Source organism: Schistocerca gregaria, chromosome 5 (assembly GCF_023897955.1).
Source record: "Schistocerca gregaria isolate iqSchGreg1 chromosome 5, iqSchGreg1.2, whole genome shotgun sequence".
In the NCBI taxonomy this organism is placed as follows: Eukaryota; Metazoa; Arthropoda; class Insecta; order Orthoptera; family Acrididae; genus Schistocerca; species Schistocerca gregaria.
In genome coordinates this window covers 333,043,202-333,070,900 of record NC_064924.1, presented here as the reverse complement: position 1 = coordinate 333,070,900, position 27,699 = coordinate 333,043,202, and the positions used below count along the sequence as shown (strand labels likewise).

At 39.7% G+C, this 27,699-nt stretch overlaps 2 protein-coding genes across 4 annotated transcripts in view; one reads left to right on the top strand and one right to left on the bottom strand.

Moving 5' to 3' along the window:
- LOC126272781 (trafficking protein particle complex subunit 13) overlaps positions 1–7,285 on the bottom strand; it is a 200,592-nt gene extending 193,307 nt beyond the window's left edge. Inside the window, exon 1 of one of the 3 annotated variants that reach the window (XM_049975925.1) lies at positions 6,748–7,285. In XM_049975925.1, the coding sequence (XP_049831882.1) occupies positions 6,748–6,790 (43 nt within the window). In that variant the 5' untranslated portion in view covers positions 6,791–7,285. The remainder of the gene's footprint in view (positions 1–6,747) is intronic. The other 2 variants (XM_049975926.1, XM_049975927.1) reach the window with 2 other exon arrangements.
- A 35-nt stretch (positions 7,286–7,320) lies between these two features.
- LOC126272779 (AP-1 complex subunit mu-1) lies at positions 7,321–9,059 on the top strand. The gene has a single exon (XM_049975924.1). The coding sequence runs from the start codon at positions 7,443–7,445 to the stop codon at positions 8,709–8,711; it is 1,269 nt and encodes a 422-aa protein (XP_049831881.1). The 5' UTR covers positions 7,321–7,442; the 3' UTR covers positions 8,712–9,059.
- The last annotated feature ends 18,640 nt before the right edge of the window (positions 9,060–27,699 follow it).

Sequence of the window (27,699 nt, the reverse complement as noted above, 5' to 3'; positions counted from 1 at the left end):
GCAAACCTACTTTTCTAGCATTTGTGGACTTAAGATAAAGCTTTTGACAATGCTGCCTGGAATACTCTCTTTCAAATTGTGAAGGTAGCATGGGTAAAAATCGGGTAGTGAAAGGCTATTTACATTTTGTACAGAAACCAGATGACAGCTATAAGAGTCGAGTGGCATGAAAGGTACACAGTCGGTTGAGAAGGGAGTTAGACTGGGTTGTAGCCTATCCCTGATGTTATTCAATCTGTACATTGAGCAAGCAGTAAAGGAAACAAAAGAAAAAATTGGAGTAGCAATAAAAACCCTGGAGAACAAGTAAAAACTTTGAGGTTCGCAGATGACATTGTAATTCTGCCAGAGACAACAAAGGACCTGGAAGAGCAGTTGAACAGAATGGATGATGCCTTGAAAGGAGGATATAAGATGAACACCAACAAAAGCAAAATGAGGATAATGGAATGTAGTCAAATTAATACAGATGACACTGAGGGAATTAGATTAGGAAATGAGACACTTAAATTAGTAGATGAGTTTTGCTATTTGGGGAGCAAAATAACTGATGATGGTCAAAGTAGAAAGGATATAAAGTTTAGACTGGCTAGGGTAAGGAAAGTTTTTTCTGAAGAAGAGAAATTTGCTAACATCGACTACAGATTTAAGTGGAAGGAAGTTTTTTCTCAAAGTATTTGTATAGAGTGTAGTAATATATGGAGGTGAAACATGGATGATAAATAGTTTAGACAAGAAGAGAATACAAGCTTTCAGAATGTTATGCTACAGATGAATACTGAAAAGTAGGTGGGTACTGAAAAGTAGATGGGTAGATCACGCAAATGAGGAGGTATTGAATAGAATTGGAGAGAAGAGGAATTTGTGGCATAACATGACTAAAAGAAGGGATTGGTTGGTAGGACACATTCTGAGACATCAAAAGATCACCAATGTAGTATAGGAGGGAAGAATGGAGGGTAAAAATTGTAGAAGGAGACCAAGAGATGAATACTATTAAGCAGATTCAGTAGGATGTAGGCTGCAGGAGTTGCTCGGAGATGAAGAGGCTTGCACAAGATAGACCAGCATGGAGAGCTGCATCAAACCAGTCTCTGAAACTGAAAACCACAACAACAATGTGTGTTCATTTGCAAAACTATTTCTTGTACACTGAAAACAGCGTTAGTGCAATTTTTTATGAATTTTTTGATTGTTATAATTATCTTGGATTGTGAGTGGCGAGTATTGTGGAGTTTGTTTTATTACATTATTACACATTGTCTATACTGCCTTTTGTTAGATTTTGGGATTTTTTTAATGTGTGTGTCTGTAATGACTTAGCTATTTTAGTGTAATTTGGTTTATGATTTTTGTGTTTTATTGTCTTGGTCTTTCAAGAAGAGTAAGTAGGTCAACTGGCATTGCCGATACCATCTTTTGTTAGCTTTTCGTGATTTTTCATTATTTGTACTTGTCTTGTTATTCATGTGTTTTTTTAAGTGCCATTTGGCTTACAAATTTTAGCAGTGGTAAAATACAGGGAGTGAAAGGCCATATACAACTCATACAGAAACCAGACAGCAATTATAAGAGGCAAAAACCATGAAAGGGAGGCACTAGTTGACGAGAGAGAGAGAGAGAGAGAGAGAGAGAGAGAGAGAGAGAGAGAGAGAGAGAGAGAGAGAGAGAGAGTTATAGCCGATCCCCAATATTATTCAATCTGTATCGCAGTCCGGGCTCAGCAGCCAGAGAGAGTGGCTGTGTGTGTGTGTGTGTGTGTGTGTGTGTGTGTGTGTGTGTGTGTGTGTGTGTGTGTGTGTGTGTTTTAGGAAGAAGGCTTGTACCCAAAATCTCAAATCTGTAAGTCTTCTTCTTCTTGTGCCAGTCTCAAACTCAAAATTTTCTCCATATGGTGAGCAGCAATCTATCTTTCCACATCAAGACAATTTATTGAGTATAAGGATCCATGGAACATGAAAGTAAGTAAGTAAGTAACTGTTGTTATTATTCCATCTTCGATTTTAAATGTGGTACACTTACGCACAGCACAAGGTTAGATCGTGAAGGAGTAACATTGATTTAAGGCTCAAATGTAAAAGGTCAGGAGGTGTAGAAGTAAGTATCATTTATTAAACCATATTCATTCACAAACTGCAAACACCTTGGCTCACATTTCTAATTTATCATTCACTGAGGGAGTGATCCCACACAGATTAAATATTTCTAAAAATGATACCTTCATTCAAGAGTGGTAATGGGTATCAAGTTATAAATTATCGACCCATGTCACTCCCCTCTACATTCTCTGAAGTATCAAAACATTTAATGAAACAACAAATTACCAAGTACTTAATCAACGAAAAGCTACTGAACAGTAATCAACATGGTTTTCGACCAGTTAGAAGTACAGAAAGAGGCACACTGGATTACATGGATGAAATAATAAGGAACTTGAAAAACAACAGTAGTGTTTTATAGTCTGAAATAATGACAGGATTTTGAATAAGTATAGTCACTGAGGTAAGGGTAGTTGTGGATATGAAGAGAAAATATCTTGAAAAATGAACTGAACAACATGAAATAATAATAATCATCAATTTATAATACATTCTTTTATATACATTTCCACTCTTATAATGTTGAATACAATTCTTTATAGAGCATTACAATACATCATTGTGAATGGTATTTGACGTAAGATAGGAAACTTTGAGTAGGTTTTGTTTTTAATTTACTTTATGGGATACAAAAATGTTAAATTGATTTAGTTATCTTTGGAAAGGGTAAACACAATTGTCTATGAGTAAAGACAGACTGTGGTAAACATAATTCTGCTCTTTGAACTTGTTTACAGTGATCGCAAATGACATTTTAATATGCAACTGAAAAGGCATGCTTGGATCAGATGGTGTTCAGCTTGTTCATGACATTACAACATTTTTCCCTTTGTAAATCAGCTGAGCCTTAATTGTTGGTTCATTTAGCTTTGTTACAACCAAGCATGCTCCATTAAGCTCTGTTTAACGTTCAGATTTCTTTTTAACATGACAACAGTGTTTTTCCTTTAGTATAAGTTTGTGTGACAGTAATCCTGGGGGATCTAATGAATGTAATAATTCTACAGAATGAGGTAATGGCAGAAGTGAAATTGTGAGAATGGTTCAAGAGTCACGTTCCTCAGTTGGGAGAGCACTTTTCTGCAAAAGGAAAAGGCCTCAAGTTTGAGTCTCACTCCAGCACATAATTTTAATTGGCCAGGAAGTTTCATTCTACAGGATGTTTGTCGTTTCGAAAAGTCAACTTGTACGATGGGCAGAGATAATGGACTACCACAAAGGTCACAGTTACTATCCATGACAATACTGTATACAGATAAGGGCATTAAAACAAATAAAATTGCATTTGTAATAAGGTCATATGAAAAGAAGCCCTCTCATTCATGATTTATAACTTAGCTTCATAAAATATAGACATGAAGCTAGGCAACCATGATACCATTGTGTCTGTAACAGTTAAAAATACAAAAATGTTACAACTTTCCGCAAATATTAAGTTTTAGCACAAAATTGGTATGCAAGGTCAGAAACTGGTTAAGAAACCTTTCTAACAATATCTCATTCACTTGTGTGATCAGTATATGGTGACAAAAAGGGCTGTTGACTTGAGAAATAACATAAATCATAAGCTGGATGTACTGAGAATAAGAGGGATAGAAAACGTGGTTTGTAAGATCAGGTGGAACTCACATCAACTCACTCAATATCTGATGCAAAGAAAGTAAAAACAAGTTTCATATCAGCGCACACTCTGCTGCAGAGTGAAAATCTCATTCTGGAAAGTCAAAACAGATGTAGCACACGGTGGTGTGTTAGGCCACCTTCATTTGTACAAATGACATACAATCCACAGAAAATGTAGCTATGATCACATTTTTTGAACATGACAGTGTAATAGCGAGTAATGTTTAGGAATCTCTGTCTACAGCAACTGATCAATTCCTCAAGTCTATAAATTCATAGTTCAATGCCAACAGGCTGACCCTCAGTGTGAAGAAAAATTACACTCAGTTTGGAAAACGAATCAAAACCAAGATATCCAACTGGTACTGGGTGGTCGATCAAGGCTTAAACTAGAATCTGTCTACCCAATTTGGCAGGTTCTGCTCCAAGCATCATTTCAAAAGAATACTTCTCAGAAGGTGCTAGAATCGCTTACGTTGGCTACTTCCAGTCACTTGTATATTATGAAATAGTTTTTGGGTTAAAACTAATAGTGAATTAGATGAATTACCTGACAGGGCTATTCAAATTTTGTGACATAGCTCTACAAGCAAGTCCCTCCTGTAACCGGGTCAACAGAAGCATCCAAATCTATCTGTCTGCTTTGACCCATGACATAAGGGTGTTGTGGTGTGTGACGTCATTACAGTGCGGATTTTGAGTTGGTTGTGTTTGTAGATATTGTCATGTTGTGTTTGATTGCGCCCTCTTAACATTTGTTGGTGGTAAGTAATATCCCGCCCTCCCAGAGTTGTAACGTTTTGTGTACTGAATGTGTGTTAATTTAAATAGGGATGTTAGACTTTTAAATTTTGAGGTGTTGTGGTTTTGGTTCTGTTTTTCATAGTTGTAGGTGGTGGTTTTTTCATATCACGAGTTATGATTGACCTATATAGGTAAAGGTAAATGACCGATCCCAATTTTCATAGTTTTATATGTAGGTATTGGTGTTTTGGTATCATCAGCTGTGGTCAAGGGAAATGTCCAATTACATTTTTTGTAGTTTTTACTGTAGGCTTTGGTGTTTTCGTTTCGTCAGCTGCAATTTACCTACATACGTAAATGGAAGTGTCCGATTCCAGTAGATAATTTTTATTTTTTTTTGGGGGGGGGGGGGATTGTGTTGTGTGTGTTTTTACTGTTATTGTTATATTTAGCTTGCCCCCTCCCTAAAACCCCCAATTTCACGCGGCTGCCCCATTAGTTTGATTATATTTTTGGATGGAAATGTTACTGTCTTGTTTATACATATATTTGTATTTGTTGCCGTAGTGACATCACAGGCGCCATATTGGATAGGCTTAGAATAGCCAATTCTGCCATATTGATGATGTCATGTGTCAAAGCTGACAGGTGGAATCGGACACTTCTGTAATCCCCTGTAACCACCCTATACGTACATAATTGCTTATGAGAAGAGCTAAATATGGAGACCCACAAACTAATATCAATTACTATAGCTATGGAAGGGATAGACAAAAATCAACATGTAAGCCACTATTTAGGAAACATGAAATGCTACCATTTCCATGTATTTATATACCAGAAAATATAATTATTACAAAAGAAAATGAAACAGCAGTAATCCATGCATCACCCGTAATCAATCTGTACTCAGCTTCCACACAAGGCAAATAAATGATGTACAAATACAGCTCTTCTTCAGAAAGGCACACACTCTCCAAGCATCAAACTGTATAATGCATTACCTCAATCCACAAGAACAGTAATGAACAAATACAATTTAAAATCAACCCTGAAGAATTACTGGGCCAAGCACTGTTTCAAAGAGGGGGAGGAGGAGGGGGGGGGGTGGAAGACAATGTAGCACAAATTAAGATTGACTCTGTGAAGCATGTAGAGCAATAATATATTGTGTAATGTTAGTTTTGCTAAAATGGTGGTACATATGTAAGAGGCAAGAAAAGTGTATAGTAATTAATGGTCCAGTATCTCTTTTACACTGTTTCAGATTCAAAGGACCAACAAAAAAATAAATAAATACACACACAACCTTTGGTTCCCTCCTTGTAGAATAACTTTTACTTAGATGTGCGAGCCACTTTGGTGTCATTTTTTTTATAACGCACTTCCATCATACATAAAGACTTACGAAAAGGAAACAGCTCTTTTAGAGCAGAGTTAAAAACATTTCTTGCTAGGAAGTTTTTTTTGAAGCATAAGTGAATATCTTAGATTGAAAAAATACTAGACCCTCATTTACTGTCGAGTACTTTTTAATCTTATCACATGTACCATCTATGTTGTGTCTGTGTAATTGAACAAAAATATTTCTAATTCTGATTTCCTGTTTCAAATACAATGCAACACATCTCCACAGAGAATGGTGCCAGCTGCAAGAGTAGCCAAGATGGATATAATGTGGGTGTTTGCATGTATATACCCTTCAGAAGTGTATTAAAATTTTTTATTTTTTCAGTAGTGAAACATGACAGTTTCATGGTCTAGATATATCACTGAATATACTTTTGTGTAATATGTTAGCTCGTCGTAGACTAGTTACATGGGGCAGTGTTGAAACACTGGTGTCGCTTGTGGAAGGATGGAGGTCTTCGTCTGGCCGAAATTCGCGATCAAGATTTTTGCTAACGTGAATGTTAAGACGGTTCCTTTATGTCAGGTCTCCTGCCCTATCTTTACCTACTGTCCTACTTGGTATACATATATTATTACTTCTGGAATTTAACTGTCCTATACTGATGTGCTGAATTGTCGTCGGGTGAATAAACACGCAAGTTTTCCTAAAACGAGTGACTTCCATCACAACGCAGTGTAACGAAACTAACTTACTCCCTGACAATACAGTATGCAAAATGCGGAACGTGTTAAGATTATGATGGAAGCTTACGGCATTTGAAAAGAAAACAAACGATGCAGAAAATTTTCACATATCCTACATCACCGTAAACAAATTATACAGATACTCGTATTATTCTGTTAACAATCCATAAAACCCATCCGTTACCTTTCAAAGCAAGAATGTGCTCGTTTCTTTCCTTGCCTTCCATCTTTCCACGATCCAATGGCGTTAGGAACACCACTCGTTGCCAAACACTGAAATAAACTAATTTCTTATAAGATGCCCAAATGACAACGTAAGTTTTTCTTCATTTTCAGATTAGAATTTTGTACGCAGGTAATATGTATACGACTGAAATCATAGTATATATGTGCCTCTAGGAAACTTTCAAAAAAGCGTTTACTTTGCAACAGGCTTAGCGACGCACTACAGACTCAATTCCGAATAAACTGCATCATGTCAACAGATGCTGCTCTTGACACATTCACATTCACCAGCAGTTGCAAAGTGACAATCAAAAACAAGGTAGCAACGCGTGATTCTCGCATCTCTAAAGAAGTTTTTTTTGTTATAGTTTAAAGATATTTTCTAGTAACGAAAAAGAACAGACCCAAAATATTGAAAAGTTCGTTGACGATAACTTTCCGCAACTTTTTTTTCCCCGGCGTCTTAATGTTTTACCATGCTGTGTCAACCGACCGGATTGTCGTCTGCTTATCGTTGGTGACCAGTGATCTTCATACATGAGTAGTTTTCGTACTATGTGTCTTTGCAGGTGTGGAGTTGTTTGGTTTGATGTGTGTGTCGAGTTGTAAAGGGAGTGTTAAATGTGATTATTGTGTGAAGCAGTATATACGAAAATGTCGTCGTCTTCTGTATATATACTCGATGTGAAAGGCAAAGTTCTCATATCGAGGAACTATCGAGGCGACATAGACCTTGGCGTTATTGAGAAATTTATGCCGTTGCTTATGGAGAAAGAAGAAGAAGGAATGCTGACACCAATACTACAAACAACAGAATGTACTTTCGCCTATATAAAATATAACAACTTGTATATTGTTTCCACCACTAAGAAGAATGCTAACATAGCCCTGGTGTTTGTTTTTCTCCATAAAATAGTACAGGTAATGATCGAATATTTCAAAGAACTAGAAGAGGAAAGTATAAGGGACAATTTTGTTGTAATATACGAGTTGCTGGATGAGCTAATAGATTTTGGCTATCCACAAACTACGGATAGTAAAATTCTTCAAGAATACATAACACAAGAAGGCCATAAACTTGAAATTCAACCTAGGATTCCTATGGCTGTCACAAACGCAGTGTCATGGAGATCTGAAGGTATAAAGTACAGGAAGAACGAAGTATTTTTGGATGTCATTGAATCTGTTAATTTGCTGGCAAATGCTAATGGAAACGTCCTCCGCAGTGAAATAGTGGGGGCAATAAAAATGAGGGTGTACTTATCTGGGATGCCAGAGTTGAGACTTGGATTGAATGATAAAGTTCTTTTTGAGAGCACAGGTAGAGGTAAATCGAAGTCAGTAGAGCTGGAAGATGTCAAATTTCACCAGTGTGTTCGTTTATCCAGGTTTGAGAATGATCGTACAATATCTTTCATTCCTCCAGATGGAGAATTTGAATTGATGTCTTATCGTTTAAATACACATGTGAAGCCATTAATTTGGATTGAATCTGTTATTGAAAGGCATGCACACAGTCGGGTAGAATATATGATTAAAGCAAAGTCACAGTTCAAAAGGAGATCCACTGCAAATAATGTTGAAATTGTTATTCCTGTGCCTGCTGATGCGGATTCACCAAAATTCAAGACAATGATAGGGAGTGTGAAGTATGCTCCAGAGCAGAATGCCATCACCTGGACTGTCAAATCATTTCCTGGTGGTAAAGAGTATCTCATGCGTGCACATTTTGGTCTTCCAAGTGTTGAAGGCGAAGATGTTGAAGGAAAGCCTCCTATTCAAGTCAAATTTGAAATTCCATATTTCACAACTTCTGGAATACAAGTACGTTATCTTAAGATAATTGAAAAGAGTGGTTACCAAGCTCTCCCTTGGGTTAGGTATATAACTCAGAATGGTGATTACCAACTTCGTACAAACTGAATTCTTTCATGTTTAATTTATGACAGCTAAGTTTTATGTGCAGAAAACTGTTGTGTGAATGGATAACATTGTAATATATCTGTTAAAACTTTGTAAATATTTTTTTTGAAAGATCTATATTCCATATCATGAACCTATAATCTGGAGATGAAATTTAGAGAGAGAGAATTTCATAACTGTTGCGGGTACTTGATGTTTTATTAATTTTACGCAAATCAATGCACATGATCTTGTAAAGATATTGCACTTGACCATTAACTGAGTGTGCATTTAGTACTACATTCCTGGCCACTGATTGTAAATTTCTTTTTGAAAAACATGTTTCTAATAAACAGTATTAAATATTTATTTCTTGATTAATTGTTCTATTCTGTAATTTTTTTTCCAATGCAGTACTATGTTGGCACTGCAGTACCTTTATCTAAATCTTGTTTAGTTTTTATCATCATGCTTAACAACATAATTTTTCGAAGAGACAGGTTGAATATTAGCAAATTTGCAAGTTTTTATATGGTTCTTTAGATTTATGGAAAAGTGCTGCATTTAGTGTAATTGCATGTTTTAGAGAATGACATACCCTCATATATCTGCTCATGGGGTAAGAATGGTATTTCTTTGCCTTGCTTGGTTTTAGCATAGTTGAAGGGTAAAATGAACTATGGCTGCCCTCATCCCACAAGGGAATTAGTTTGCTTGGTTCCAATGTTTTTAAGCTCCCTAATTTAGGTGGAAAAATATTTTACCAGTCTGAGAATAGGAGAAATTACTTTTAGGATTTCAATTCTGTAGATGGTAGCACATTTCAATCAACGTTTTCACTACAAGTCTAACAACAGAGTGCTTCATTAAAAGTTTGCTTGTTTTTAAATTGTTGGCACCAACTAGTTATTGCTTTCACTGATCATTGTGGCTACATTATCCCAGAAATACTTAACCATTGTAAAGAAAAGTAACCTTACAAATTAATGTTTTCATAGTAACAGTGGAATAAGTAAAAAAAAAAAAAATAGCAGATCTTACAATTTCCCCGAATTGTCCATGTGTTTAACACTGACTGTCATACCCATAGTATTAAGTTACCTTCAGTGTTGGAAATAACATCTTGGTGAGGACTGCCATGCCCATAATATTACAGGAGTGGCAGTCCTCACTAAGGTGCCTAATATACTATGGGCATGGTATTCTTTCCTGCAGTGAATGCAATGTAATACTACGGGCATCACATTCAAAAGTGTTAAGTAATGGTGTCGTATGGGAAATAATTTGTTGATTATCTTCTTTGACTTGTTACATTCATCCAGCCTGTCCATTAATTTTCATGCTTATCTGACATTGCTTGTGTTTATTGATGACAACTGTGATATTTTTAACTGTAAGGCAGTATTTATTTGTTGAACCATTGTAATTACAGTATGAGACATGTCAAGAAATACATTACAAAAAATTTAATTGGACAATGGAAAATCCAGGCTGGAATGTAACAATATTATGAAAAGGATAGTTGATGCTCACCATATAACAGCGATGCTGAGTTGCAGATAGGAACAAAAAAATACCGTCAGCAAATGAGCCGTTGGTCAATTGGGAGAGAGTGTGTGTGTGTGTGTGTGTGTGTGTGTGTGTGTGTGTGTGTGTGTGTGTGTGTGTGTGTGTGTGTGTGTGTGTGTGTGTGTGTGTGTGTGTGGGGGGGGGGGGGGGGGGGGGGGGGGCATCCGACGAAGACCTTGTTAACCGAAAGCTTTGCTGACAGTCTTTTTGTTGTGCCTATCTGTGACTCAGTATCTCTGCTGTATGGTGAGTAGCAACTGTCCATTTCAAAAATGTAATTACATAGAAATATAAAAATATTACATAGATGTTAAGACACATATATGTATATGTACAACAAAGCACGTTCTACAATGATGTGGAAATGAAGTATCTTCAAAGAAACAATTGCAGCATTTGCCTCAGCAGATAGGGAAAAACCACAGAAAAGCTTAATCAATATGGTTGGTGAGGAATGTAAAACCTACTCAGAGAAACCACATTTCACTGCTGTTCTCTCCAATGTAAATTACATTTGATGTAATATCAATAGCAACAACTTGAAAACCATTATCATAGCTAACAGTGAAGTAGAACTTATCAAAGCACCACTCAGTGTTATATTCGAAGCACTTTTCCTGGTACAGCTGGCAAACAAAAACAACTGCAATAAGCATTCTTGTAAGCTATTAACTTGTTATGTGTGACTGTCTCCTGTCACAAAGTTAAATTTAGGTATTCCATACAGATGTGTGGACAAACCAGAGTCATGTGCTGTTTTATTTATTTTTGAAGCCAGACAGCACACTGATATTCTTTATCTTGGATTGAATCTTGTTGGGGGGGGGGGGGGGGGGGGGAGGAGGAAAAAAATATTACTGCCTGCACCTGCTGGGTCTTTATCCATTAATTTTAAACCTTTACATTCTGTATGATAATGATTATCATTTATTTTAAGAAATGAATGATTTCAAATGTGTACAATGCTGGGATAGTTAATATCTGGAAATCTTTAACACCTTTGTACAGGTTCCTGGTAGGACTTGCGAGGTAACACTGTAGATGGACAGCACCCAGGTCTTGCTCACGCAGTGCATTAAACTTCATAGCTGCAATTGTGCTTCCTTCCCTCTACAGTGACCACCTAGAAAACACAAGGAAGGGTCTCTTCCTTGTGCTGCCATGAAGCTTTTAAATTCTGACCTATCTGTACTCAAATACAGCGGCTTGTGCGCTGTTGCGTCCACACTACTTTTATCTGTCTGTCAGACCCAGTAGGGGAAAAAGTTCCAAAAAGAAACACTCTTGCAGTTTCCAAATTGTAATGTAGTTTTTCTATGCTGAAGTGTTTTAAAACATACCACACCTAGGCATATTGTGTGTTAATGGCATGTACAATTCTTTTGTTCCAGAATAAAAACAAGGTTCAATAAGACTGTTTGTCTCCTACTTTGAGTATCTCATAATCCAGTGTTTACAAATAGTTAAAGCTGGTTTCATCATTTCAAATGACACATAACAAGAATTTATTGCTTTTGCAGTTACAATGCTGTGATTGTCATAAATGTGTTAAAAGCTGCCATGCAGTTGCCTCTACCACAGTTGCTGAGGGCTGCCTCGAAAGTGTTCTCTGCGAGAAATTATAGGATATATTCTCTTTTTGCATCATATGACTTTATTTTGAAGTTTTAACAGGCTTTATATACACAAATTTGCTGCACAATCACAGGCCAGAAAGAAGTAGGCCTGAGCTAAGTGTGGATATATGAGAGCGAAGTACATTTTTATAAAGTGTCTTTGTTTATATTTTTTCTTTACTAAGAAATATATCAGAGCTTATTTTTAGCAGGTCTTACCTGTGTCAGTTTTCCAATTCATGTAACTGTCCACTAGCACACCCAGCAACTTGTAACTGTTTGCCTTTTGTATGTCTGGGCTTCCAAGACTGACTCTAAAGCAATGAGTATGGACTAATCTGCCTTTGTGTACGTTATTTTTCTTTTTTCCAATACTCATAGTTTTTGAAGTTTATCAACTGAGTTGGAGTAAATAATAAGTTTCATCAGCATATGTGATGACTCTGCCCCTTTCAATATTGTTTAAGTCATTTACATAAGGAATTTAAAGTAATGGTTCAGATACTATCCTGATGCTCCATACTTGACTTTACGGCGCCCAAAGTAAGTATTCATAACAGTGTTATCTATTTTAATTTTATATTTTATCTCAGCATAATGTTCACTCTGTTTTACTAAAGGTCTGTAAGACTGGGTGGCTTTCTCTTACACCATAATAGTGAACTTTCTGCATGAATGTGACGTGACAGTCACAAGCTTTATAGAGGTCACACTAAAAACTTGTTTTTTCATCTAACGCCTTTGAAATAAATGATACAAAGTTAGCAACTGCTGTCTCAGTTGACCTATTTGTTGGAAAACCATGCTATGCTCTGTGACTTCTGAAATTTTCCTGGCGTATTTGTTCTTCTAATAATTTCCGGGTATGCAGCCGGATCCCGTCGACATTCTGCCACGATATTTCGGCCCAGAGACGTCCGGCCATCATCAGGTGAGTACACAACTACTGAAGAGCCCAGGTGCAGTCGCGGTATTTATACCGATTCTCGCGCACGTGTTGACATCCTGTTATTAAAATTATACATTCACAGCGGAATAGACAGCGTCATTCGATACTCAATGACTAGATGATCTTTTACTTTCACCACCGAGGGCAGCACGTACAACTCGGCTATGCCGCGCATGTCAACACGTGCGCGAGAATCGGTGTAAATACCGCGACTGCACCTGGGCTCTTCAGTAGTTGTGTACTCACCTGATGATGGCCGGACGTCTCTGGGCCGAAATATCGTGGCAGAATGTCGACGGGATCCGGCTGCATACCCGGAAATTATTAGAAGATGCTATGCTCTACCTGTAATTTTTGCTACTTCATGGTCAACGATTAGGAACAGAAACAGAATTTCTGTTACTTCAGCAGTGTTAACTTCTTCCTTCACTCTATGGGCTCTACATCCTGTCAGTGTGCCTACAATAAGTATATAGTGCTGGTTGAAAATGGAGCAGATGTCCTGTAAGTCTGAGAAATTGTCCATTCTTAGTTATATTTCTATGCCCTATACTAGATGAGCCTTTCCTTTGTGTATTTATGTAAGTCCAGACAGCCTTTGCTGTCCCCACTTTCTTGTTTAATGAACAAGAAGTGTAAATGCCCAACCAGTTTTCTACTTCAAGCATTGTATGCCATTAATTCATATTTGATGCATGTGTCAGTCTGACTTCCATTAAAATATCATTAGTGCTCTCAGTTGTGTGTGTTAGCAGTCCATAGTGTTCTGTTATTACAATGTTTATAATTTGTACGTACATCATGTTCTATGGTATATTTGATGTAACAAAGTGTTTAAGTTGGGAGTGCTAATTAGATTACACAGCTGCCTACTAAAAGAATTTTCAGTTAAAGTGCTATCTAATGCCTCCTGCCACTGCAATCTATGGGATATGCCTCACTGCATTTACAAGAAACACATCTAGTTCTTCAAGAAATCTGTCTACAAAGGCACTTGGGGATCTGTGTAATCTGAGAATCAGGCATTTATGTCCATATAACATAGTCACCATTGTGGCTGTCTTAAAAAATTACTTCTGTACTGCTTGAAAATACCTGTTGAATATAGCATTCGCATCACCTTTATGTTTCATTCTACCAAAAGAATCAGTTCCTTGGAAACCAGTTACACTGTAAGTCCATATTTCATTTTCTTGTAGATCACGCACTGCAATAATGAAAATGTTGGAGATGCAGAAACAGTAAGCATTTCTATCTCTTCTGCTTTCCTTACAGTATTCTGACCTTTCTGATGTAGAATTCCAATGTTTTAAATGTGTACCTTGATATTCATATTTACTATTTTTCCTTTTTCCATCCTGTATGTAAAAAAATAAATAAATACTATATCCTGACCCAGTAGCTGTATAGGCTTATAGGCTTCCTGGATCTTGAGATTGTGGCCCATGTCTCCATCTCGGCTGCTGACCTGGTGCTGATGAAGTTTGTGATGATTCTGGGAGCCTTTTGGTTGATGAGAGCTCAGTCCGTAGTGCTGAGATCTAGCTGACCTTGGTAGATATTTGAATGTCTGCAATGTCAGCCCCTGCTTTTGGTGCTGTTGGCTTAGTTGCCACAAAAACAGACCCAAAATATACTGAATGTTCCTAAAATGAATGTTGAAAATGAGAGGGCTGGTAGAGTGGGTCGCAACAAGCAACTTCCATGTAGCAACCCATTTCTGAATCTCTTACGCTCAGAACTAGGTGTCATTTCAATAGTGTTGCATGCTGCTGTGAAGGAAGGCATACACTCTGCCATCTGAGTCAAGATGTAGCAGATCTGTAGGGCAACATTTTCAATTTCTTTGTGCCAGCAAGATAAAGAGAGGTGATGGAATTGATGTTTCGTGACCTTTATTTGCAAATAAACAGTTACACAAACTGCTCAGAATTACAACCTCTGCTTGAATGTGTGCAATGATTGTCAGGCCCTTTCAAACACCCCTGGCGTAGTGGGGATTGCATCAGAGGATTCCATAATTTGCACTATCAGCTCTTCACCTGTTTTGATAGGTATTCCATAAACAACAGATTTCAGCTGCTGCCAGCACGTCAGGTCAAGGGAATATGCAGGTTGTGACACTGGCCCAATGTGCCCTATCCAGTTCTCACCAAAGGCCTCATCCAAATGATTTCACACTTCCCAAATGAAGTGCAAAAATGCGCCATCACGTTGGTAACATGTGTGCAGTCACACATTAAGAAGCAAATGTTCCAGTTGCCTACCAGTGCAGCCCAAATGCTGACAGTGAAGCACTCTTGTTGGCCACAAAAGAAGATGGTGTGCAGATTTTCCTGTGCCCATACATTTATTGTGGCTGTTTAACAACATACCTACTCTTGTAAAGAATGTCTCATCCATAAAACATACAAAATGTGGGAATTCAGGTTGAATAGCACACTTCTGCAAAAACCACTTGCAGAAATCAATGCAACATGGAAAAATTCTGGGTTAACGGCTTTAACTTTCTGAAGGATGTAAGGCTGCAAATCATTTTCATTCCACACATGTTAGACCGTGGAATGGCTTACACCCATTTCTCAAGCAACACACTATGTGTCCTTTGAGAGTGTATTTTGCAGCAGTGCCAATGCCTCCTCTTCTAACTCCAGTATGCGCATTTTGCATTGACAATCACTTCCGTTCAGCCTTTGCACCTGTATCACAAAATGAATGCATCAGGTTTTGATGAAGGCCATTAGGACACCTTTTCAGTGGACAGCTCACTTCCAAGAGCACCTGTCTCTCTCAGGGACTTATTGATAGCGGTGAACAAGCATGGATCTGGTACTCAACTATTTGGAGACTGCTGAGCATACAACCACTGAGCAGTGAGAGCATTTCCATAAGCCCAGTACATGCCTGCCCCTTTGCCCTAAGAAAAGTTTACCCTTTCCCATGCCCAGCACAGCACCAAGCACAAGTGTTTCCCTGTTTGTGGACACACTGATGTAAAGCAAACCTGACTCTGCAGTTGACACAGGTGCTGCATTCCATGCATTTGCTTTGCCAAATGCAATATGTACACGTCCCAGCAAATTCTGCATGAAAGTGTATGGTATTTTCCCTCCCAGACTACCTGCCATTGTTTTGACTCGGGTGGCAGGTTGTATGCCTACCTTTGTGGTGGTGCGCGACACTGTAAAATGATGGACAATGCTGAATGCTAAGAGATGCAGACATCAGTTACTATTTGAAAGTTGCTTTTTACGACCCACTCTACCAGTACTCTTGTTTTTTACATTCATTTTAGAAACAGCCGGTATTTTTACAATGAACACTAATTACTTCAGGCTCAGACGAGCTGATTTGGACTATATGCTTCAAATGTCTGCACTGCTTCTTTTTTTCTTGCATAACTAAATGTATGCCATGCCTGGTATAGTCATTCATTCTAGTGTTAACTGTTCCCTGTAGAAATTCATTAAGAGCACTTTTAAAGCCCTTCGTATTTCTTCTGGTGTCATTTGCTCCACCAATAATGATGACAGCACCATTTTTAAAAAACCCTTTCATCCTTCGGTCTGTATTTGAGACCACATCCTTTAACAGTGTGCGAGGCTTATAAACTGATGAGACATGGTAACCTGGGTGGACAAAATCATTCATTATACTGGCAAAATTATGATCATGGCTGTGAACAAGTAGGAGACTGTTCTGCTCCTTGGTTTCATTGCCTGTATGATTCAGTATTTCAATGCACACGTTTTGTTTACAATTTTCACCTTCCTTTGACACTTATGCTCCTCTTTATATGATGTATTGTTTGACATCATTGTCAATATCCATACAGACTTTACTTTCTTGTCTTGTGTTCAGAGTGAAGTTGTGTATTCTAGTGTTAACGTCTTTATCAAGTCCACATCGCACATAAATCAAGAAATTGGTAATTCCGTTATATTTAAATGAAAATCAAAACCTTTATTAGCCACTACTCCTAGAAATTATGTGATTATCTAGACAAATTGATTGAAGATACCTGTTAGCTACATAAAAAAACGATGTTCATTGTCAACAAACTTTGATTTCTGTGGTTTATACCTGCTGTCCATGATAAATGTTACTATGGTTGGCCATTAATTCATTGCATTCTGTGGATCATGTCTATGAGAATTATGAGTGGGGATGTGGAAGGAATCAAGGTATACATTAACAAACAACACACAACTCATAGAAACTTAATATATATACTATATTGACAATAGGCTATCATTGTACTGCTTAAAGCTAATTATGTCAATGCCAACTAAGTTTAGCTGAGAAAATTAGAAAGTAAGGTGCTATTTTGAAAAGAAAAAAAGTAAAGAAGAAGCTGCCGATTGTTTAATTATACTGAATAACTACTGCTTATCGCATATTGCTAGTTTAAAATTTACTTGATTACATTTTTATTTTACAAGAAAAATAGTTCCTTAAACATGTAAATACAGAGTCACAATATAAGGAAAAGGATAGATTGTTACTCTTCATAAAGATGATCCACTGAGTGATAATCTGGCACAATAAAAAGACAGTTACACATATAGCTTTTGGCCTTCAGAAAAGGGAACATACAAACATTCATTCAAACAAGCAAGCACATCTCACTCGAACATGGTCACCATCTCCAGCAACTCAGATGGGAATGTGTGTGAACAAAAGTAGCAATCTGGAGGGGGTGGCAGAGGAAGGTATAGCACGGTAAGGGGGAGAGCAGAGTGCTGTCTGGTGGAGCATGCCAGAACTAGATGGAAGTGTGAGAAGACTGCCATCAGGTGCAGTGTTGAGAGCCTGTGGGGTATGGAGGTGGGGATGGGGAAATGGGGAGTAGACAAAGACAATGGAAGGCGATGCGTTGCCAGTGGGCAGCACACAATGAGGTTGAGGGGATGTGAATGTGGAGAAGGTGATAGAATAGATGGGGTAGAAACTGTTGTGGGGGGGGGGGGGGGGGGAGGGGGGGCGGTAGGTTACCATAGATTGAGGCTGGGGTAATTTCAGGAGTAGAGAATATGTTGTAAGGATAACTCCATCTGCACAGTTCTGAAAAGCTGGTGGTGGAGGGGACGATCAAGATGGTCCCAGTTGTGAAGCAGCCATTGAAATTGAGCATTTTATATTCAGCTGCATTTTGTTTCACAGGTTGGTCTTCTTTGGTATGGGCCACAGTTTGCAGATGGTCATTGTTCCTGGTGGACAACTGGTTGGTATCACTACCAACATAAAAAGCTGTGCAGTGGTTGCAGCAGAGCTGTTATATGACGTGGCTGCTTTCATAGGTGGCCTGGCTTCTGACAGGTTATTGTAAACCTTTGGCAGGACTGGAATGGGAAGTGCTGGATGGGAGGATTAGGCAGGTATTGCACATGAGCTTTCCAAAGGGGTGTGATCCCTGTGACAAGATGTTGGTATTGGGAATGGCATAGGGATGGACTAGCACAGGGACACACGACATATGGCCGACGAGCCTGTTAAGTCTCTCACTGTGGCTTGCAGGAGAATTCTAAGAAGAATGATCAGTTCCAAATTTTTTTGATACAGTTATTTGGTTTTTAAATTAATCTAGTCTGATAAAAATCTAGGTAGCATTAAAACATTCTTTGACTTATTAGCAACGAAACTCTCCGAGCAGATAGGTAAAAATAGGATTACATTTTTAAACTTATCAGTAATGGAAGTGCATGCAACAAGATGGCAATTATGGGCTTTGATTTACTGGTGCTATCATTAAACAATAGTAGTGGGATCAAAACTGCACTACTAATGCGCTCCACTAAACAGGTTCTATGCGCACCTGCCAAGCGGCACACAGATGGTGATTTAGGGTGGGGGAAGCTGCTTGATTGGCTGCTATCTCACGTGGACAGTGTTGCATGTATAAGCTACGTATTTCATGCATGCACACATGCACCCCCCCCCACCCCCCCCCCCCCCCCCACACACACACACACACACACACACACACACACACACACAAAGAAAACACTGCATCTGACTGCTGCAGTTTCAAGTGATAATGAAGTGTTTATAATACTTAAATGTTGAAGAGGAAAAACTGCCAAGATACTGTACTCTTGTGGAATTAATATTGCTGACATAACGTTGATTAAAGAAGAAAATTATTGTCCATGGTTAGAAGTTCAAATTCATAAGTCTTGGGATGAACGTACCACTTTATTTGTAGCTTGTGCCATTTATGAGCCCTCTGCTTTTACATTGAGTGCAAGGTAAAGTAAGAGTTTTATTTATTAATGTTTACTTCAAAGTGGCCAGAAAGAATGTGACAACAACTACAAGTGAATAATTGTGCCTGAAGGTAGAGAATGTAATACCGAGCGAACAAATAAGTACCTTTTTATGTTGTACAATATATTTTGTTTGTTCACTACAAATCAGTTGTAGGTGGATTTTTATTAATTTCAAAGATAATATTCAACAGAGTTTACCAGGAGGTATATTGTGGCCTGTGCTTTAGATCTAGTTTGGGTTTGGCCCTGGATTACTTTTGTGTTGTGCAAGGCTGGGCTGGGATGTTGCGGAGATTGTGTTGATGATGGAACACCAACTTAGGAGGGGTGGGAAGGATCTTGGATAGGATGTCTCTCATTTCAGGGCATAAAGATAAGTAATCAAAGACCTGATGAAGGATGTGGTTCAATTGTTCCAGTCCACGATGGTATTGGGTGATGAAGGGGGTATTACTTTGTCACTGGTTCTTGGAAGTGATAGGATTGGAGGTGTGTGGGGAAATGGCATGGGAAATCTCTTTGCAAACTAGGTCTGGGAGATAGTGCCTGTCTGTGAAAGCCGTGATGAGACCTTCAGCAAACTGGACAAGAAAGTACTTGTCACTGCAGAGATGATGTACACTGCAGAGATGTACCTAGACGGTCAAGCTGTTTGGAAGGGATTTTTTTCATGAGGACGGGATGACAACTGTCAAAATGCAGGTACTTTTGGGGGTTGTTAATGTGGAGACAGATGTGGGTGGAACCATCAGAGCAGATGAGGTCAAAGTCCCAGAAGATGGTATGCTGAATTGAGGAGGACCAGGTCAAGTGGATGGGAGAGAAGGTGTTTTAGTTGTGAAGGAATGAAGATAAGGTGTCTTGGCCCTGAGTCCAGATCTTGAAGATATTGTCACTGAACCTGAGCCAGATTAGTGATTTGGTGTTTTGGAAGACTAGGAAGGTCTCTACATGACCCATAAACTAATTGGCATAGGAGGCTGCCATGTGGGTGCCCAAGATGGTGCCGCGGATTTGTTTCTATACCTTCCCTTTAGAGGAGAAGTAGTTGTGAGTTAGGATAATGTTAGTAAGGTGTATGTGAAATGAGATAGTGGGTTTGAAGTCTGAAGGTTGAGAAAGGTAGTGTTCAGTAGTGAGAGACCAGAGGAATGAGGGATCTTGGTGGATAGGGAAGTGGTGTCAACAGTGATGAGTAGGGATCGAGGATGTAAAGGGTTAGGGATGTTGTAGAGCCAGTGAAGGAAGTGGTTGGTATCTTTAACATGGGAGGCTAGATTACGGGCAATTGATTGGAGGTATTGATCAACGAGGACTAAAAATTTTTTAGTCTGGTCACAACAACATCTGCAATTGGGCATCCAAGATAGTTGGGTGTGTGGATTTTTCTGACCACATAGAATGTGAGAGTGCATGGTGACAGAGGGGTTGGCTCTGCTATGTGGATGATACATTTGTTATATGGCCACACAGTGAAGAACAACTTTATGCATTCCACAACTTCTTAAATGAAATTCACCCCAAAATCGAATGTACTTTGGAGGTTGCAAGTGAGGTCAGTCTTCTGTTTCTAGATGTGTTGGTATACAGAAGATCTGATAACACTCTAGGGCACAGAGCGTATAGAAAGCCGACCAACACAAACAGGTATTTAGATGAAACTTCCTGGCAGATTAAAACTGTGTGCCGGACTGAGACTCGAACTCGAGACCTTTGCCTTTCGCAAGCAAGTGCTCTACTATCTGAGCTACCCAGGCACGACTCACGCCCCGTCATCACAGCTTTACTTCTGCCAGTACGTGGTCTCCTACCTTCCAAACTTTACAGAAGCTCTCCTGCTTATTTAGATGCCACTTTGCACCACCATCCAGCCCAGAAGCCAGCAGTGCTCTACACTCTTGTCTTCAGGTGCCTTCCGCATCAGTGACGATGACAACTTCGAATTGGAGTTGGACTTTTTAAAAATGACAATGAAGGCAAATGGCTATGATAGTTGTTCAATCGACAGGGCTTTTAAGCGGAATATTAATCACACTAATAAGAATGATGAGGAACCACCTTCTCCCTCTGTTAGGTTACCATTCTTTTCTCGGGTCACTGACCGCATAAGAAGAATTGCAAAGGAAAATGGTATCCAGACATCTTTCTTTAGTCAAAGCAAAATAAAAGATTTTTTTCTGATGAAAAATGGATGCACCTGATTACCTCCACAATGCAGGCATCTATCAAGTGAAATGTGGCTGCGGCAAAGTGTATACTGGTGAAATGGGAAGAATTAGTAAAGAACACATTAAGGAACACAAACAACATACGTGGCTAAAACAAAGTGTAAAGTCATCAGTAGCGGAACATCATGAGAACTGTGGCTCTGACATTTACTTTAATAATGTATGTGTGCTGGCTAAGGAAACCAACATTTATAGAAGAAAGGTCCGGGAAGCGGTCAAAATTTCCAAGAATGCCTGTAATCTCAATAGAGGGGATGGCTGTAGGCTCCTGGCATCGTGGCTCCCCGCCATAAAGAAAGTGAATTTGCAGCTGTGGTGTGCAAGCAATATAACAAACATGCTGCAAGTCATCTCGGCTGACAATAATATTTTTGGTAAACATTCCCCCTTTCTTGCTCTGTCTGTTTTGCACCTAGCCAATGATAATGGCCAACCAATAGCAGTAGGAGGAGTTTCAACCAATAACCCTTCTCCACTAAGTGTGGAATAGTGCCTTTCTATTGTATAACGATGGGCCACCAATAATATCCACATGAGTTTAGCCAATAACACCCCTTCTTCTGCAACAGTGGGAAAATTAGCCAATGATTATGGTCCAACAATGGCTGTCACAAGACTTTTAACCAATACTCCCACTTGTCCAGCAGAAACAGGGAAAATTCCCCTTTATACGAGAATGCGAGACTTGTCTCTGACAGTGTTCTATCAATAGTGGACATCAAAACATCGTGAAGAAGATTCCAGCGGAGGGGTTGAAATGTCGATTATTTTAGAAGGAAATATGATGTGGCCTAACAACCTGGAAGATTTTATCTTAGTAAACATGGTTAAATGGAGGCACAGGGCTAGAGGTGAGGCCTTTGGATAGGACTGAAACTTTTGTGGGGTTGAGGGTTTTGATAGAAAGATGAACAACATTGTTCCAGGAATGATTTGGCTTTGCATTTGGTGGAACATTGGTGGGGTTTTTTGGGTATATGTCAAGCTGAAAAGGTCATCTATGCAGGGTCTGCGTGCTATGAGGTGTTGACAAGGAGGATCACTGTGGGTAGGATAAGGGTTATATAGTGGTGCCCTGAGGCTGCAGTAGGATGTCAGCAGATTGGATAACTTATGAAGGTGGTGTCTGAACTGCTCTTGAGCAAAGGATTCAATTTCAGATATATGATGTATGTAGTAGGAGTTCAACAGTAGCAGGATCTTGTGGAGGTAGAAGAGGTGGTTCTGGGATGCTTGTGCCATGGAGATGTATTTTTGCAGTACCAGGTTTGAGGGTCAGGGACTGGTGGTATCTGGAAAGATGAAGGTCATTGTGAAAGGAGGAGTGAGATGCAGTGAAAGGAATTTTTACAGTTAGGCCATTTGGGGTATTCCATGGATTATTCAGCATTTAAGGAACATGAATTGAGGCTCGGTTTTAGCTAGGGAAAGGCTACTTTTCTGAACTGCTGTAGAAAAATGGAGCAGGAGTTCACAGTGGCAGGGATGGCATAGGGGAAATGAGAATAATGTAGAAATGGTCAGACGAGAATTAGGTAGTTGGGAGGAGAACTGGAGCATGAAACTACATCTACATATGCAAAAATACACTAGAAATGTAGAAAAACATGTGACAAAAGGAACAGATGAGGTAAGGGAGTATGCGTGTTTTGGGATAGGGAAGAGAGGGGGAAAGAGTGACTGGTTAGGTTGAGGTTCGCAAGGGGTAGGTGTGAAAAATAAAATGCAAAAATACGCAAAGACAAGGAAGGAAATGGTATCAACAGGAATAATTGTAATTAGCAGTTTGAAGAATTAGGGGTGTAGCTGGAAGCGATATTGATCAGTGGATGTAGATGGCAACAATATGTTTCAGTGGGTTTTATCTTTATGTATATACTTGTTTGTTCTGGTGCACACTCTAAATATGTTTTGATGCTAGCTCACAGTGTTTTAATTTTTACTTTATTGTAAATACATTAAGTACCTTGCCAGTGTGGGGCTTATTATTTGTCACCATCAATTCTATCCACTTAAGGTAGATAGCCTGCTGACAAAGTAGAATCAAGAGTAACAATACTGTTAAGTTGGAGCCACAGCAGCAACATCTAAATGCAGCTACACGAGGCACTACAGCAGAGGCAAGCTCTTAAAATGAACTTACAGTCTCTACATTTTATGGCAAGAGCTTCAACCATGTTAAACCTCCCACCTTCTGGATGAAATGACCACACCTGGGGTTCAGGCAGGTAGAGAGGATATTTTTGTAACATGGCATCCTAGCTTCACCTGACAGGTTCCATTGTGTGGCGACACACTTGGGTGAGGCACAAATTACAGCAGTAAAGGATTTGTTAAGTTCACAGAATTTTGCAATTATAAAAGAAAGTTTAATCAAAGAGTGTAACAGTATTTTATCAATCAATTTTATCTGTAAATTTAATCAAAGGGTATTTTTTAATCCCAGAGAGCAGACTGAATAAACTTTTACCAGAGATGCTGACTGGGGACATGTTGGCAAAACAAATGTTGACACAACTAAAATCACTAGCTGGTAGGCAGCTACCACCAATACTTGGCAGTTTTGGCTGACAAAGCCAAGACAATAGCTGAATATTCACAGTGTAAAGGTTATAACACTGTCAAACAGACTACAATGGTTGATGGCCCCAAACCAAGCATTACCAGTAAAGGCAGGCAAGGCAATTCTGTTGCAGGTACACTGCTAGCTATGCCCTTCAGCAAAGCAGAAAAAGTGATGGACTGTGTGAGGGAATTACAAGCCACGGTGATGGCTCTGAGATGCAAGTGAATAGCCACCATGAAAACAAGACTAAACACTGATAAGCAAAAACCATCGCTTCAAACTTCATGTAGATGGTTCCCTCAATATTTCAGCAGAAAAGCATGCCAGTCCACCAGTCTGTGCAACTTCCCAAACTAATTCGAGATTATCCTGAAAGGGCATAGGGGGTCATCAACAAAAAAGTCACACTATTACTTCTTTTTCTTCCATGTCCACTGTGGGGTTACAGGAGTCGATAGCTAGCATAAGTAGGCCATGTGAAACATATGCGGGTACATCACACAAGAAGATTTCTGCAGGCTCCCAAGCGTCAATAAACTGGATATGTATCTGGCTATCTACATTAACTGAATAGAACTAGTGGTGAAAAAGAATAAGCTCCATACTTGCTGGTTGGTTGGTTTTTGGGGAGGGGACCAAACAGCAAGGTCATCAGTCCCATCAGATTAGGGAAGAATGGGGAAGGAAGTCAGCCATGCACTTTCAAAGGAACCATCCAGGCATTTTGCTGAAGCGATTTTAGGGAAATCACAGAAAACCTAAATCAGGATAACTGGGCACAGGTTTGAACCATTGTCCTCCCAAATGTGAGTCCCATGTGCTAACCACAGTGCCAACTCACTTGGTTCCAGACTTGCAAGATAATTTACAATATTTACACTAAATCTCAAATTACACCCTCTGCAGCCAGAATCTGTGCATATACCTTGTGGAAGTCAATCACACTGAAAACACTCGCTTCTGCTTCGGCATTGTTACAGTCTGCCACTTGAGGTAATGGATATTTATCAGGGATAGTACAGCAATTTGGACTCTATAATTCCCACACATGTGCCTATTTCAGTCCTTTTTCTGACTAGGTGGATAGGTGGCGCCCACTGACTATCTGACAGGGACAAGCTGACTTCAGTAATCTGTCTATGTCATCCTTAGCTGCGGTGAACTTTTCTGGTGTAAGCCTGTGTGAGCAGGACATTACTGGAGACTCGGTGAAGTCCAAATGTAGTGCTGAGTGTTATGCTTGCAAGCTGTTACTGGTTCCCTGATTTCTGTAATCTTCAGAAATTCTTGCAACACCATGTCACACCCACTGGAAACTTACACCAATTGAGCCACTTCTAGGAGTCATTTAGAAGACAAGTATGGAGACAGAAGGAAAACTGAAAACAATCAGCACCCATAATCAGTTATGTCGTGTTTGCATGAGGAATAGTGATGTGAATGTGTGTTGTACCTTAAGACTCTTCTGCTCATGATTTCATTTCTGGAAGTATTTGCCACTGTTAGCATTATTAGAATCTTGGAGCTGTCGCCTGTGAAACGACCATTTGGTGACACACTGTAATCAGAACCTGTGTCTACCAAAAATGTTGTTCCAGATGAGATGTCCTTCACAAAAAAACCAGAGAGACTGCTTCTCAGTTGTGCACACAAGGCTAATCTGTTTTGTCAGTTGCCTCCTATCTGCCAGCTGCAGCTCCTGAAAATTATGATTTCAAATCCCTTCATATATGTTATGCACCATCTTCTCATAGGCTTCTGAGTCACAGAGTAATCAAGGCCATTTGTGTAACTTCCAAAGTTCCTACTTTGAACTGTAGTGACTCTAGGTTCATTTGATGAGATTGCCTCTGCTGTGCTGGCCTAAAAACAGTCCTGTGCATCCTGTTACATGTCAGAAGTGCATGTCTTGTTGACTGACACTCGTCACATGGTGAGCTCTCCAAATCTTCTTGCGTGACATAGCTGGGTATGTTCTGCCTTACTTGTGTATGGCAGTCATCATCCCCTGTAACACTGACATGGTAGACCTGGGAGTAAAAGACGTAATAGGGTAATTTTTTGTGTCAATCACCTACGCCCTTCCAGGGTCATTGAACTACTTTGGGAAACTGCATGGACTAATGCACTGGCATGCATTTCTGCCAAAACACCAATGGAACCAACACCCCACAGTTTGAACTGATGGTTTTTGTTTATCTGTGTTTACTTTTGTTTCCAGAGTGGCTATTTGCTCATGCTGCAGAGCCATCACCATGGCTTGTAATTCCCTCACACACTCTGTCAGTGATTTCACTTTGCTTAGAGATGTGGCTGGCACTATATCTGAGTTGCAGCCACCTTGCCTGCCTTTACAGGTAATGCTCAGTTCAGGGCCTTCAGCCATGGTGGTAGGTTTGACAGAGTTACAACGTGAAAACTCAGCCATTATAATGGCTTTGTCAGCCAAGGGTGCCGGTGCAATTCAGTGTGTGCTGCTAAGACTGTGCTGATTGTTGGTGGTAGCTGCCTAAGCAATAATAACTGAAGGAAAGCCTCAGGCAATAAATCATTGCTAGCTAGTGATGTTAGTTGTGCCAACATTTGTTTCGGCAACATGTCACCCGTCAGCATCTCCTATAACACTTTATGCAATCTGCTCTCCAGGTTTAAAAAATACTCTTTGATTAAACCTGCTTTTAAAATCTCATGGCTCTGTAAATTTAAGAAGTCCTCTGCTTGTGTAATTTGTGCCTCATCCAAATGTGCCACCACACTATGAAACTAGGACACTATCTTGCAAAAATATGCTCTCTACCTGCCTGAATGATAGAAGCGCCACACACACACACACACACACACACACACACACACACACACACACACAGAGAGAGAGAGAGAGAGAGAGAGAGAGAGAGAGAGAGAGAGTCACATGAGCACAAAACACACACATGAACCTGATGGGATAATCTGTCTGGTGTGGGTGGTGGGGTTAAGGTGAAGGCTGGTGCCGGGATGGGAAGGGATAGCAGGGTAATGCTGGGGGAAGGTGTAGCATGTTCAGCAACTGGTTGGTCCAGCTATCTCCCCAATTTGTTGGTGGCCATTCTGGGGGACAGACAGCTTATTAGTTGTCATACCCATGTAGGAAGCAGCACAGTGGTTGCAGCTTAGATTGTAGATCACATGATGCTTTCACAGGGGACAGGAGATGCTATGACTGGACTGGAGTAGGTGGTGGTGATGATGGGATGAAGTATGAGACAGGTCTTGCATCTAGGTCTATTGTACAACTATAAGCCTTGAGGTAATAATGGGTTGGGAGCAGAGGTGTAGTAGTGATGGAAAAGGATATTGTTTAGACTTGGTGGACAGCGGAATACCACTGTGGATCGGAGGGGAGGGGGGGGGGGGGGGAGAGGGGGAGGATAGTGGGTAGTATATTCCTCACTTCTTCTGGGCATGACTGGTAATCAAACCTTGGCAGAGAATGTGATTCCGTTGATCATGGGTGGTACTGAGTCATGAGGGAAGTGCTCATTTGTCACTGGTTGGTTAATACATGAGAGGTAGTATGTGACTGGACAGACAAGGCATATCTACTGGGTTGGAAGGGTAATTTCGCTCTGTGAGGGCCTCAGTGAGACCCTTAGTATATTTGGAGAGGGACTGCTTGCCACTACAGATGTGAGACCATGAGTGGTTTTGCTGTATGGAGGGGACTTCTTGGTATGGAGTGGGTGGCAGCTATTGAAGTAGAGGTATTCCTCATGGTTAGTAGGTATACAACTCATGGACATACTGAAGGAGAAACCATAGAGCTGGAGGTTAAC

What these genes read in the sequence shown, in the direction of transcription:
- LOC126272779 (XM_049975924.1), top strand. Translation starts at nt 7,443, where the DNA reads ATGTCGTCGTCTTCTGTATATATACTCGATGTGAAAGGCAAAGTTCTC.